This window comes from Odocoileus virginianus, chromosome 34 (genome assembly GCF_023699985.2).
Source record: "Odocoileus virginianus isolate 20LAN1187 ecotype Illinois chromosome 34, Ovbor_1.2, whole genome shotgun sequence".
In the NCBI taxonomy this organism is placed as follows: domain Eukaryota; kingdom Metazoa; phylum Chordata; class Mammalia; order Artiodactyla; family Cervidae; genus Odocoileus; species Odocoileus virginianus.
Window position 1 is genome coordinate 31,344,892 of NC_069707.1, and position 14,594 is coordinate 31,359,485.

Genomic DNA, 14,594 nt, shown 5'->3' on the forward strand with positions numbered 1-14,594 from the left:
CACAATGGGAGTCACCATTTAAAGAAGCCTGTGCTAGCCATCCTTACTTCCCCATCCTTAATGTTTGCCTTCCCCATCCCCTGGACAAACCAGGCAAATGGGAGTAGGAGAGGCTTCGCAGCTCTCAGCTCGTCAGGTCTTCCTGACATTTCTGGGCAGTGCCCAAGAAGAGGTGTGGCTGATAATCTTCTGTTTTCTTGAAGCGTAGAGCCCTGGGCTCCCAGTTGTGTCCTCCTTTGCATATGAGTCCTTTCTCTGGGAGAAAGGATGGAGACTGGGATTGCTGAGTGTATCTGTTTACAAAAACCAGGGCAATAACCATTTGGTGGACTCAGGCTCCTTCCCACTGGGTCTATCAGAAGCATGTCTACTTAATTTCTTTTTAATGGCCAAACAATTTTATATAGCGTTCATGCATTAGAATTATTTATCCTTTCTAGGATTGACACTTTTCAGTCTTTTTTTCTTTCTTTTTTTTTGCTCTTCATGTTTTCAGTGAATATTATTAAAGGTCCTGTTCCTGGCCTACTTTTGTACTGGTTTGTCTGACCTGTCCTCAGTTATTTCTGATTCTTTCTACATGATGGATATTATTCCTCCCTATGTCTTTATGAAGACTTTCACTTGTGATTATATTATCATCCACTCATTTTTCTTGAGTCTTTCCAATCTGATATATGAAAGGTTTATTGTCAATGAAGTTGAACTTCTCATATGTTTATTTGCTTGTAATTATTTTAAGATGATACCTTTTGCCTTTTTTTATTGGACTATTTTTATATTTCCAACTTTTAAAAGTTTTTTTTCTATACTAAGAATATTAACCCCTTTACTTATCGTATGCTGCAGGCATTTTCTCCCACGTACACACACACATATGTTACTTGTATGGATTTGTAATAAAGATACATATTTTTCATATAACATTTAAAATTTTTGTGTATTTTTTGCCAGTTTGATAATATTTTCCTTCATGGTTCTTAGTTTTGTGTTATACTTGGATAATATTTTGTACCTGTTCCAAAATCATAAATAAGATTGTGTAATAAGTACATTTTTATAGTTTTATGTAGAAGTTTAATAGTTTCCATTTTTAATGTTTAAATTATTAATTTTTTACAGATTTATTTTGCTTCATGAGGTTACATTGAGTTCTCTGTTTTAACCCCCAAATGGTTGGTCAGTTTTCCTCATGTCATTTATTGAGCAGTCTGTTTTTTTTTTTCACTTACCATGGCCTTTTTAAAAGACAAGAATCCTCTCGAAATAACAATAAATGTCTGCATCAGTTTGTCTTACCAGCATACTTTTTCCAAAAGTGAAAGCTTTAAACCCCTATAAGGTAGCCTAGGAGAATCCACTAAGGTTGAGAAGGAAATATATAACTTATTGTACAAAGCAACCATAAGTTTAAAACAGCAAAGTTTCTCACCTCACAAAAGAAAACATCTATTACCAAAAAAAGCAAAAAGAAATTCCTTTGTAACTAGCTGAATGGTTAACAGTTGCTATATATTTCCTCTCCAGTATTTATATTTTCCATCTTTGACTTGAAAGCAATATTCATTACATCATCCTGACTGAACAAAAGTAATCCTGTGTTTTGGAATACAATCATTCCCTTGATCCCATAAATAAACAATGACTTTTTAAAAGCATTTAAGCTATATAAATAAACGACTTCTTTTAAATGAAAAAGAATGGGTGGGTTGGATCATTTTCCCCTAGTTCTTGGAAATGTGAAAGTTCTTTACTTTGAGATGCATTTTCAACTTATCTCTGCTTGACATTTTATTTGTGTACATAAATGCATAAAGCTAGAACCTTCCCCTTTGTAAAGAGCCTTTTTTTTTTTATTACTATTATTACAGTGGTAGAGTTCTGAGTGGGGAACTCAGCATGAAATATTTAAAACCTACAGAAGAATAAAAGTATAGTACAGTGGTCTTTTTATATACCCTTTACCTGGGTTCACCAGTTGTTGACATTTTTCAACTTTAGTTTAGTCTTTCTCTCTCCAGATTCAATTCAGGTTTCTCTGGTTGTCTCTACAACTTTTTAAAAATAGTTTTTGTAGGTTTTTTTTTTTTTTCCTGAATCAGCCAGTCAAAAATTGTATACTGGGTGTTATTTTATGTTTTTAATTTAGAAAGTATTTTGTGTTTTTAATTTAGAAAGCTTCCTGCTTTTATATATTTTTTCTTTTGTGATATTAATATTTTAAGAAGTACAGGTCAGTCATTTTGTAGATTATCACATAATCTAGATTGGTCTGATTTCTTTCTCATGATTGTGTGTGGTGTGTGCTCCGTTGCTTATAGATTCCAGTTAAATATTTTGGCAAGAAAAATACATAGGTCATTTTGTGACTTTCTTGTTGCATCATGTCAGGAGGCTCATAATGCTAGTTTGTACAATTGGTTATCCTAAATTTGGTCATTTGTTGTAAGCAACAGATTAATCTATAAAGTTAGCCCAAGTTAATGACATCTATGTGATGATAATTTAAGGTCATGTGAGTATTCCCATGGTTTTAGCATCCTTTGATTCTTGCTTGATTTGCTTATTACATAGACAGTTGAAAAATGACTATTATAATTTTGTTATTCCTCATTCATTTATTAACTGTAATTCATTCACTTTATATCCCAGTGAATCATATTTTCCTCACAATTTTTGTGCCAGTAGAATTTACATGACAGTTCATGTGCCATTGTACCAAATGTCCTGATGGAATAGGGAAGAAGATAGTATTTTTGGATCATAGTTACAGTTTCACATGTTAAGGTACCCACACAATTCATTGTCACTAATTAGATTTGAATAAACAATTGATTTTTTTTTCTCAACTAATATTTTCTATATTTATCTCTTTGTTTTTCCTGTCTTTTTCTAACTGTCCTATTGCTTGTGTTAACTTCTAACTTAATTTCTAATGGCCTAACGTTTGTAATAATTACTATACATTTACTTTCTATCATAATAGCTGCGGAAATACAGAGGACTCTGAATCAACTTGGAACACCTCAAGATTCACCTGAATTGAGGCAACAGCTGTAAGTATTTAATTAAACATCAAAAAGAAAATAAATAAAGAGGGAAAACCACCTTTTGTTATGTTCATTTGATAGTGTGTAGTGTTATATTTATTGGAGAAAACAATGAAAAATTAATACTTTTTTTCTGCTGCCTCATTTGTACTCAGATTTTGTGTAAGTTTTTCCCTGTCCAAAGTGGGCAGCTGTTTTTCTTTATTTTAAAGATCTGGCTTTCTCTATCAAAGCAGAACTTCTTTGGTTACCTAATACTTTTTAATAGTTTGTTTCTGATGGCTTTAGAAAAACAGTACTCTAAGCTTCTCCCTGTGTGAGTCACTTCTCGTAGCTAACAATCCCTGTGATGATTTTTATTTATTTCGCTTAGATTTCATTGAACATCCAGTATGAACTATGCCCCCGCAAAATTTATCTTTACATCCTTGAATTTCAGAAAACATTAGCCTCTGTTTGAAAAATAAAAGATATAATCAAATAATGTACTTACATATTTGAGTAATATGCTATAGAACAACAGCAACAATACTTTGTGGTGTTACAGATTTTACAGTGTGTTTTTATACCTTTTCTCATAAAACCTTACAAAATTGCAGTGAGCTAAGTAGATCAAAAGAACTATTTCCATTTTACTTATAAGGAAGACATTTCTGTTTGGGGTTTGATGGTTTGCCCAACATTATTCTAAACCTAAATCATTTTTAAATGTTAATTTAGCACTATTGCCAGCTACAAATTTCAAGTAGTAAATATGTAATAAATGAAATGCCAAACATTAGCTAAAGAAGGAAAAGTTGCAAAAAAGAAGAAATTAAAAGATAGGTAATAATAATTCATATTTTTTGTGAAGTACAGTTTGAGGAATTTATAGTTGTCTTATAATTTATATTGCATTTTTCTGCAGTGGATAGATACCAGGGGGATAAACACATCCTAAATCTAAATAATAAACCATCATTTATTAAAATAAAGTAAAATAGAACAGAAGCCATAATTCTTAATAGTTAACAATATTTTGCTAAGGTTAAGAGTGGAGATTCTGAATATGTAGATATCATTAAAGTCTTCTTTTTAGAATTTTATTACTTTTCATAAAGATTTGTAAAAGGCATATAAAGATAGGGCATTTGGTAAACATATATAAGTGTGGTATAATTCCTCATCAGTCAAATATAGATACCTATATACTAAAAGATATTATCATATGCTGCTGCTGCTAAGTCGCTTCAGTCGTGTCCGACTCTGTGCGACCCCATAGACGGCAGCCCACCAGGGCCCCCGTCCCTGGGATTCTCCAGCAAGAACACTGGAGTGGATTGCCATTTCCTTCTCCAATGCATGAAAGTGAAAGTGAAGTCGCTCAGTCGTGCTGGACTCTCAGTGACCGCATGGACTGCAGCCTACCAGGCTCCTCCGTTCATGGGATTTTCCAGGCAAGAGTACTGGAGTGGGGTGCCATTGCCTTCTCCAATATTATCATATAGTTTCTCATTATTTTAAAGGACCCAAAGTGTGACCAGTACACAGGAAATTCAAACAGGGGCTCTGTATCAACCTAGAGGGGTGGGGTGGGAGGGAGATAGGAGGGAGCTTCAAAAAGGGAGGGGATGTATGTATACCTATGGCTGATTCATGTTGAGGTTTGACAGAAAACAGCAAAGTTCTATAAAGCAATTATTCTTCAATAAAAAATAAATTATTTTTTTTAAAAAGCAAAAAAATAAATAAAATGAGAGATGATATATATGAGAAGTACTGATGTTGTGGCCTGTAAAACATCACATGAATACAAGCTTTTTTTAAGTGTCAACTTCTTTAGTTATAGATCTTACTTTTCACTTTATAAGCTAGTTAGCAAGATAGAAACAGGTAACTATGTAATTTATCTCTTTCACTGTGTTTGGTTTCTTTTTTACAGAGAGGTGCTATCATTTTTTTTCCTATGGTGAACATAAATACTAGTAAATTTGTACTATTAATCATTGTGACTTCTGCTCTTTCTTTTTTAATATAGTTTCTATAGGATATAAATACCCAGGTAGAGAAATGAGAGAGGCTGGCTGTACCCTGAGAACAGGACAGCATTTTAAGCCCCCACATCCGCCGGATCTCAAACATTAGACATTTTACAATCTCTCGTTGGCTTTAGTCATCTTCTTTTCTAAATAGCTGCTGATATTTATTTCTCAAAGCTTGGTTATCTCCATATGTGAGTAAAGCACCTTCCACATAGTATTTACTCAGTATTTATAGAACCTGAGAACTTTGTTTTCATAGAGAAAATTTGAGCCAGTTTCTTAAAAAAAGTGATTTTTCTAAAACTGTTCATCAGGGTTGAATCGAGTGGCAGAGTTATAGTTTCAAGAAATACCTTAGTTCTTTAACTGTGATGCGTGTTTTCTCACTTTAGCCAGCAGAAGCAGCAGTATACGAACCAACTTGCCAAAGAAACAGATAAGTACATTAAAGAGTTTGGATCTCTGCCCACCACCCCCAGTGACCAGGTATGAAGCTTTAAGACACAGTGTTGATGTACTGAATGTGAAAGGAATCAAATGCATTGTAGGATCTTTGAACTGATCTTTGTACTAGAAAGGAAATTGGGGGAAAAAAATATTTGAGATTAGTTCAGAGAACACAAAACTGTATTTAATTGCCCAGGTAGTATCCTGTGGTTCAGTAAAGCAAAAATTATTTCCATGCAGTTGTCCTGACCCATAATTAAATAAGTGCTCAGAAAATGCTTCCTGACTAATTGTTTCCTGGCCTTCCAGGACTGACTTCATGCAACTTGCATGCTCATTCAAGATGTGAGGTTTCCTCGGGGCACCCGTTTTTATTACCCTGCTTACTTAGTGGAAGTTATTACTTAGGTGAATCAAAGGTTTTATTTCCATTAAAATAAAGAAGAAGAGGAATTACTTTATAAGTGTGGCCTAGTTTTTAGGATGAAAACTTGAGGTGAAAAATCCAACATTATGGGCCTTTGCCTCAAGATAAATATGCACAGTGTTTGTTTGAACACATTATATATTTGTTTGAACACATTATCAAATTGAGCAAAATGTTATTGAGTGTTAATCAGTAAGGCTCTGTAATAGAGTGAGTGAAATTTTCAAAATTAAATAAAGAGCCAGCTACTAGCAAAACAGCTTTTGCAAATTCTACAGAACTTCACAGCTTGATTCTAGCAGGTTTCTTTTCCCCGCCTCTCTAGCGTCAAAGGAAAATACAGAAGGATCGCTTAGTGGCTGAATTCACAACATCGCTGACAAACTTTCAGAAGGTGCAGAGGCAGGCAGCTGAGAGAGAGAAAGAATTTGTTGCTCGAGTAAGAGCCAGCTCCAGAGTATCTGTGAGTATTTAAAACGGCATGTAAAGCTGAACACGGTATTCCCAGGGATCCTGTACAAACTACATGGCATGGTTTTTGAGTCTTAAAGACCTATGAATATCTTGGAAATCAGTGTTGAATATTTATTTTCAGGAGTTTCTGCTCAGTTTTTAAAAGGATGATAATTGCATATTATTGTGGTTATTCTGTCCATGTCATGAAACAAAAGATTACAGATTATATAAAAATACGGAAACATTCTGTCAGAGAAGATTAGGAATCAAATCCTGATTTGCACCTGAGGCTGTTACTTTGTATTCCTGCTGGAGTAGAAGACTCTTTACTCCTGGGTTATATGAAGATGATTTGAAATGAACAGAGTGAATATATTGTGTGAATATTGAAAATGAACTTAGACCTGGAGAAGATAAATGGAAGGATAGGTTAGAGTGGAGTTTTGATTGAATCTAATTTTAAATCTCCCTGGAAACTATCGTGTTTCCTTGTTCCTTAATGTAGAGGTTCTAAGGCTACATTCTGTTTTAATCAAATAATACTTATTATTTGGCTCTTGAGAATATTTGATGAATTCCTTCCATATCAGCTTAGGGTATAGTTTTATTATTGCTTGAAGTAATTGACTTAAAATATTAGAACAAGAACCTTTCTCTCTTCTTACACCTCTCCTCCAGCGTGGACATAAATTGGTTTAAATTATTATAAAGGAAAATATGAGTGTTGGGTGCTTCTCCTTTGTGCCATCTCAATCCATTCTCTTACTAAATTATTCAGGGCGGTTTTCCTGAGGAGAGCTCAAAAGAAAGGAATCTTGTATCCTGGGAAAGGTAAGAAGTATAAAACAGTATACCGAGTAAAAGATTATTTTTCGTATTTGTTTTTTACATCATGGTCTTGGGCAAAATTAGTTTTCAATATATATATCTTGATTCCTAAGTTATTTATAAATAGAAAACAATACATTTGAAAACATTTTTAAATAATTATTATAAAATATATAAAAACAGTCCAGTATACTAATAATACTCTTTAAGTAGTTATTTATCCAAATAAATATTATTGACTTAATTTTTGATTAAGATTATTTTTGATATAGATTATTCCCGTGTGTGAGGTTTAAGTCAACCAAGAAGAAATACTGACTTGCCAGATGTAATAGCTTCCAATAATTAAATAATAACTCTAAAAAAAATCATTGAAATGAAAATGAATAAAATTTGGTTAACATTTCTGTTATACTTTTAGAATTTAAGTGAGCAATTCTGTGACTTTCAGGCAAAAATGTTCTGTTCAATAAGTATTTCTGTAATAAGAAGGAAGCACCCTTATTTCCATACCAGTTTTTCTTTTTTTTACATAGTCCTTTCTTTTTAATAGCCAAACTCAGCCTCAGGCTCAGTTGCAGGATGAAGAAATTACGGAGGATGACCTGCGCCTTATTCAGGAGAGAGAGTCTTCTATCAGGCAACTCGAAGTAAGCTTTACATTGTAGGATTGAACTGCCTTCCTTAGTGAGCTTGTTCTCAAGATGCTTAGGTGATGCTGGGAGAAGGGTCAAGAGAGAAAACTAAATAAATATCAATTCGGTGGCATTTCTCATATAAGTTAGAATCATTGCTTTTAAAAAGAGTAATCTCTTTAGAAATTGTGCTAGGATGAGAAAATATACTCCCCTCCACTCCAAATTTTCTTTCTTTTTTTTTAAATTCTGTTAAGTCATCTGACCATTGAGAAAAATATCAGTCTGGTGATAAAGTTCTGTTCAGAGAGTCTGGATGGCTTCCATGGCACATAATACACATCACACCTGCATGAATCAGATTTCTTCCAAGGGCTTTAAACGTATTTTATTTCCCTTTAGTACATGTAGGATATCGAAGAGGTCTGAAAGGTTTATAACCTTAGTTCATAGGGAACCTACCGGTTCCCTGGAAAGTGACCTGATAATAGCTAACAATAGCTACCATTTATTGATGGATTCCATCCATCAAGCACTATGTGATAAATTGTACATATTGTCTCATTTAGTTTTCATAAAAGCAACTTAACTGTGTTATTATTACTCCCCATTTTACAGATGAGAAAGCCAAGTTCTAGGATGAATGTGTAAATCGCCCCACTCTTCCTGAATAAAGTGTTTACATGTTACTCTTTAATCAGGCAAAATAGTAGTTATATATTAAAGAAAATTAAATTTATAACTTATTTATTCATCACTATTCCATTGTGTATTCAAGTTTATTAATTTGATAATTTGAATTTACACCTCATGTTTTATTCTTTTAAAGTGTCAAATCGAGGGACTTCCCTGGTAGTCCAGTGGTTAAGAATCCACGTTCCAGTTCAGGGAACATAGGTTCAGTGCCTCATCAGAGAACTAAGATCTCACACACTGTGAGGAAATTAAGCCCACGTGCCATAAAAAGACCCAGCACAGTCCTAAGTGTCAAATTGACATATAAATTTTTACTAGAATATTCTCAATGTTTTTGAGGAAATACTGCTTGTGATAACAAGACTAATCATATTGCATGGTGTAAATTCAATAACGCACCACCCTTCTCTATTACATATATCGTTCATTTCCATTCCAAATCACCTGATATTTTTAACATTACAAACTTGTTTTAGAGAAATGGTTACTGTTATTCAGAGTCTACTTACTTGGGATTGCCTATAGTCAAATAGTTTTCTCATATGCCCAAAATGTATGTTATTAAGTCCAGATGCATGGTCAGTGGTTTGGGTTTTTTAAAAATTTTCCCCCTTTGTGGATTGGGGACTAAATTTCCGATTATAATAAAATGTACTTTTTTTCTCTTAGGCTGATATTATGGATATTAATGAAATATTTAAAGATTTGGGAATGATGATTCACGAGCAAGGCGATGTAATAGGTAAGCCCTACATGTGAAATTTCATGAGGTGGAAGCAGGCCACATGCAGTTTCCCTGTGGTAACTTCTCAAGCCAAAGTAACTTACCTCCTTTTCTCTCTTTGGGTCTTCCTGGAGTCAAAAGTACCATGTATGCTGCTTTTCAGCGTGGAATCAGTAAGGGCAGGTGACGTTTTAGTGAGGACTTCACGGGAGTAAGGAAGCCAGCAGGAGAAGAGATGCCAGGCAGAGGGAACAGCAGGTGCCCTGGCCTTTCGGGCAGAAGCTTGCCTACATTTTAAGTGAAGGGAGTGAGCACGCGGAGGATGGAGACAGTGTCCAAAGTCACACAGGACCAGATCACATGGGCCCCTGAGCCATCATGAGAGCAGTTTTTGTGTTAATAGAGGAGAAGCCAGAGAAAGGTGTGAGCAGAAGGGCGTGATCATCTGACCTGGGTTTTAAGAGGCCCACTTGGACTGTTGGGTTGGGAACGTGAGGGAAGGGGAGGTGTCTGGGCTGGGGTCTTAAATCTTGGCATCATCTGCATATGGATGGTATTTAAAGCCATGAGATTAGGTAAGATCACCTGGGAAATAAGTAGAGAGAGAGAAGAGAGAGGCTTCCCTGGTGGCTCAGTAAAGAGTCTGCCTGCAATGTAGGAGACCTGGGTTTGATCCCCTGGGTTGGGAAGATCCCCTGGAGAAGGGAATGACAACCCACTCCAGTATTCTTGCCCAGAGAATTCCATGGACAGAGGAGCCTGGCAGGCTACAGTCCATGGGGTCACAAAGAGTGTGACACAACTGAGCAAGAGGAGGTTCTAAGGACTTGTAAGTATTTAGAGCACAGTCAGCAAACTGTGTCCATTCATTATGTGTTGTCTACAACAGGCTTTGTACACAGAGGCATAGTTGAGTATGTATGACAGAAACCATAAGAAAGAACTGCAAAGCTTAAAGTGTTTATTACCTGGCACAAGGAAAAAGTTTGTCGATCTCTGATTTAGAGGCTAGAGAGCCAAGGAGGAACCAACAAAAATGACCAAGAAAGACTAGTCAGTGATGCAGAAGAAAACCACATGAGTGTACAGTTTTAGGATGGTGTGGAGGAAGCATTTCAGGGTGATGACCCTGCTGCTTTCTCAGATGCTGCTGTTGGGTTAGGTGAGCTGAGGATTAAGAGTTGACTGCTGAATTCAACAACATGTTGGGCATAGATGACCTCAGATGAGAGCTGTGCTGGTGAAATCGTGCAGGTAAAAGCACGATAAAGTAGGTTCCAGACAGACCGGGAGGAGAGTGACTGGAGATAGCAAATGGAGACAGCTTCTTCTAGGAGTCACATGAGGTCCTAACCACCAGTGGATGTGGCATCAAGGAGAGATTTGAGGGTTGGCTTGTGTTTAAGATGGCAGCAATAGGATTGATGAGAAAGAAGTGTTGAGTGTGAGAGGGAAGCAATTGCTGGCCTGAGGTTGTTGAGCTAGGCAGCTGGAATGGGATCAAACTCACGCACCGAGTGGTTGGCCGTCTCTGAGCACAGATGGGTCCCACTGGGCACAGAGGTGGTTGTATGTGGTAGTGGGTGGGGTCAGAGGAGATTGTGGGAGTGTCTTCTGATTGCTCCTGTTGTCTCAGTGATCTAGAAATAAGGCCCCTGGTGGAGAATGACAGAGTGAGGAGGCATGGGAAGTTCGTGGAGAAAGTGTAACTTACCTTCCAGGAGTTGGGGAGATGGGGCAAAGTGCCCTGCAGTCAAGAATTTAAAGTGAAATAAGTCAGCCCTGGTGACTTTTTTGTACCCACATAAAGCGGCACAGAATAGGTTGGGGTTTTGTCACCTAAGTGTGACTGCAATAGGGGGGACGAGGGCTGACGATGAGTGCAAGAAAGCAGTGGCAAATGACTGTCCATGGAGTCGAACGTAAGGAAGAGGGAGGTGAGGATGTGAAGTATGTAAGGGGCCATGAAAAAGGGGTAGGGTCGCTAAAGTTGGGGTCTTAGAAGGAAAGAACTCGCAAGGTACCTGGTGGTGATCGGAGAGTGAGACCTGGATTGGAGATTATAGAGAAGCTGCAGTTGCTGGTCATGACAGGTTTGGAATGTGACCATGGAAGTAGATCTCAGAAAGCATCACAGGCAAAGTCAATGAAAAAAATGCGTGTTCAGAGATTTGAGAGGCCTGGGTATTTGAGGGTCAGCAGCTGGACATTGAGATCGCCAATATGGATAATAGTAGAAGCATTGAAGAGAACATCAGTGGAGCAGGGACTAAAACAGTCAAGGAAAAAGAAGAAAAGACATCTTGGGATACCCGCTGCCCTGCGGAGTGACAGAGGTGGGCGTGAGCTCTGACGTCTGCAGGGAGGAGGAGGAGACAGCGGCCATCCATCCTACAGATGCAGGATGTTCTACCCCCAGTTGGGAGGAGGGGAGGAAGGAAACCTGTCACCACTGGAGAAGGCTGTGGGGACTCTCAGGGAGCCTCGGTTTCCAGCACAGAGGAGGTTGATGCTGGCCACTGAGCAGATGACGGTTTTCAGGCCTCCCTATTTCCCCTGAAGCAAAGCTCAGAATGCTTCACTTGGTTCTGAGTTGGCCATCACAGGATGCAAACTCGGTGACAGTACTTTTGGGGTTTACCAGGTAGAACTGGAGTACGCGGCAATGAAGGTAATCAAGTTCATTTTCTTCACATTGTTTCTGTATTGTTTGAGGCAGCTGAGAAATACAGTTGCTAAAAGAAAATTCAGCTGTACGCATATAAATCTTTGAATAATGAATGTATTTAATCTTAACCATGAATAAAATTAGGTGATTTGCACAGCTCTATGACTAGCACGGCAGCACCTGTTTAACAGTTTTCTCTGTGTGTTTTATTCTAAAGACAGCATAGAAGCCAACGTGGAGAATGCCGAGGTGCACGTCCAGCAAGCAAACCAGCAGCTGTCAAGGGCGGCTGACTATCAGGTAATATCAGCTGTGCTGAACTGTCCTGTAACTGAGACTTAGATGTGTATAAGTGTGTGTGTTTGTGTAATCATGTGGCTGGAGATGTTAACATCTAAAATCCTATGGAAGACAGGCCAGAAATATGCCCGTCCTTTAAAACTGGGTTTAGCCTGTCTGTTCTCAGGATTAAACAAGTGTTGTGCCCACAGGAACAGGCAGTTTAGCATTTAGAGTCTTGAGGGGAGCGGTAGACAACTCCAGTCTTTTCTGGCAGCTTCTGGTCTCCAATGTCATTTTCACATTTCAATCAAGAAACCTATTTGATAGTGATTTCCCTCCATTCCTCACTGTTCCTTTCTGCCTTTCTTTTTGGTCTGTGATACTTTGGACTGAAGAGGCTAAGATCCTTGTCCCAGAAAGATGTCTCAGGTCCTGTGGGAATTTTATTAGCTTGGAGGGTCCTTGACCAATGGGTGTTGGGTCAGCATTCAGCATACCCTTCACCAGCAATCACATGATCCCTAAAGTGATTCAGGTTAGTATAGGAAATCCATACAGATGAGTCAAATACAAGTATATACAGAAGACTACAAATATTAGTACCATGAACTATATCATTTAGTATGTAAATCTTTGATGTTTAACAGAGATAAGTTCTCTTTGGGAACCCCTAAATACCACCCTATTTTATTTCCCTTTTAAAGCTTCGTTATTTGTTGATGTAGTTGTTCATTATTATTTTCTCAGAAATTGTCACCTTCCTCTAAAATTTCTAGACCTGTTCAATCGCTTTTCAGTTTTCTCGCTGATTTTAGACATTCCCTTTAGTTTCAGTACAGTTTTTCACTGGACGAATCAGTACACATTCTGTCGCATGTCAGGAACAATGAAGCTGGGTAGAGGATGCTGAGTTATACCACTGGTTGTGCTCACCAGCAGAGTAACTCTTGTTTACTGTCTTCATGCATGAGATTCAGACATGCAGCTCAGCAGAGTTAATGTCACTGCATCGTAGACTGAGGTATCATTCATGAATAGTTGAACACACACACACACACACACACACACACACCCAGAGTAATCTGTAACTGCCAGCTGTTAAATCTGCTCAGATAGAGTGTTCAGCACGATTCATCAATGTCATTTCATTTTGCTTTTGAATTTTAGGGAGATGTAGGTATATCCCCAAATTTTACTTCTCCTCTTCCTTGTGGAAGGAAAACCTGCAGCTGCTCTGGGGAAAAACGGGGAACACATCTTCCCAACCTAAGCCTTCAGAGCCAGAACTGCCCCCACCCTTAATTCCACAGGACCTGGTTGTTATTGTTGTTTAGTTGCTTAGTCGTGTCCAACTCTTTGCGACCCCATGGACTGCAGCCTGCCAAGCTTCCTGTCTTTCACCATCTCCCAGAGTTTGCTTGAATTTATGTCCCTTGAATCGATGATGCCATCCAACCATCTCATCCTCTGTCGCCCCTTTCTCCTGCCTTCAGTCTTTCCAGCATCAGGGTCTTTTCCAGTGAGTTGGCTCTTCGCATCAGGTGGCCAAAGTATTGGAGCATTGGCATCTGTCCCAGGGAACACTCAGGGTTGATTCCCTTTAGGATTCACTGGTTTGATCTCCTTACTGTCCAGGGGGTTCTCACAGGACCCGGAGGGATGAGAAGAGAGCCTCACAGCACAGGGATGGGAAGCGGGCAGTTTCCCGGTAGTCCCACTCGGCAGCCTTGATATTACATGATGCCTCTGCAAAATGCGGTGTGGTGCTCCTCAGTAGTTTGGATAGATTAAGAACATAAAAGAAGGTGGAAAACGTTCTCATCACCATAGCACCCCAGAGTCTTGCCTCCCCTGGAGATGGTACCCAAAGGGAAAATAAAATTCTCTAGTGGAACAGTTGTAATTGTTGATGAAGGCACATCACAGATGCGTCTGTGGTAACCAGGTAGAGTCTGGGGAAAATACATGGGCAGGATGAAATTGAAATGAACTGTGTTTAAGATGTGAAGAGTAGTATTTTGTTGAAAAATTAGATGGCCACGTGGAATACTATGCAGTGTTAATAGTTTTTAAGAAAAATTGAGTCAGAAACATCATTTTGGTTAATTTTACGTTACTTCTGGTTGACCCAAAGCAAATTTACAGACTTTTCTACTTTGTAAGAAAAAAGATTCCTGGATGTTGTCGTGAGATAGACAAGCCATTAGAGAAATACAGAAATCTACAGGTGGGCCAGGAATAAAGAATGGAGCAAAGCTCGACCTTTATAATTTAAATGAGTGTTTTTTCATTTTTTTAACTGTTTTTAAAATTTTATTTGTATGTTGAAATTCTGCATGCAGTTTCCATTCATATTTAGG

General features: G+C 37.8%; 1 protein-coding gene across 1 annotated transcript in view; it reads left to right on the top strand.

Annotated features, from left to right (window-relative positions):
* STX7 (syntaxin 7) overlaps positions 1-14,594 on the top strand; it is a 53,169-nt gene that overhangs the window by 36,810 nt on the left and 1,765 nt on the right. Inside the window, exons 3-9 of the mRNA XM_070461665.1 lie at positions 2,987-3,056; positions 5,464-5,557; positions 6,271-6,408; positions 7,180-7,232; positions 7,783-7,879; positions 9,230-9,302; positions 12,170-12,252. Coding sequence (XP_070317766.1) covers positions 2,987-3,056; positions 5,464-5,557; positions 6,271-6,408; positions 7,180-7,232; positions 7,783-7,879; positions 9,230-9,302; positions 12,170-12,252 — 608 coding nt within the window. The remainder of the gene's footprint in view (positions 1-2,986; positions 3,057-5,463; positions 5,558-6,270; positions 6,409-7,179; positions 7,233-7,782; positions 7,880-9,229; positions 9,303-12,169; positions 12,253-14,594) is intronic.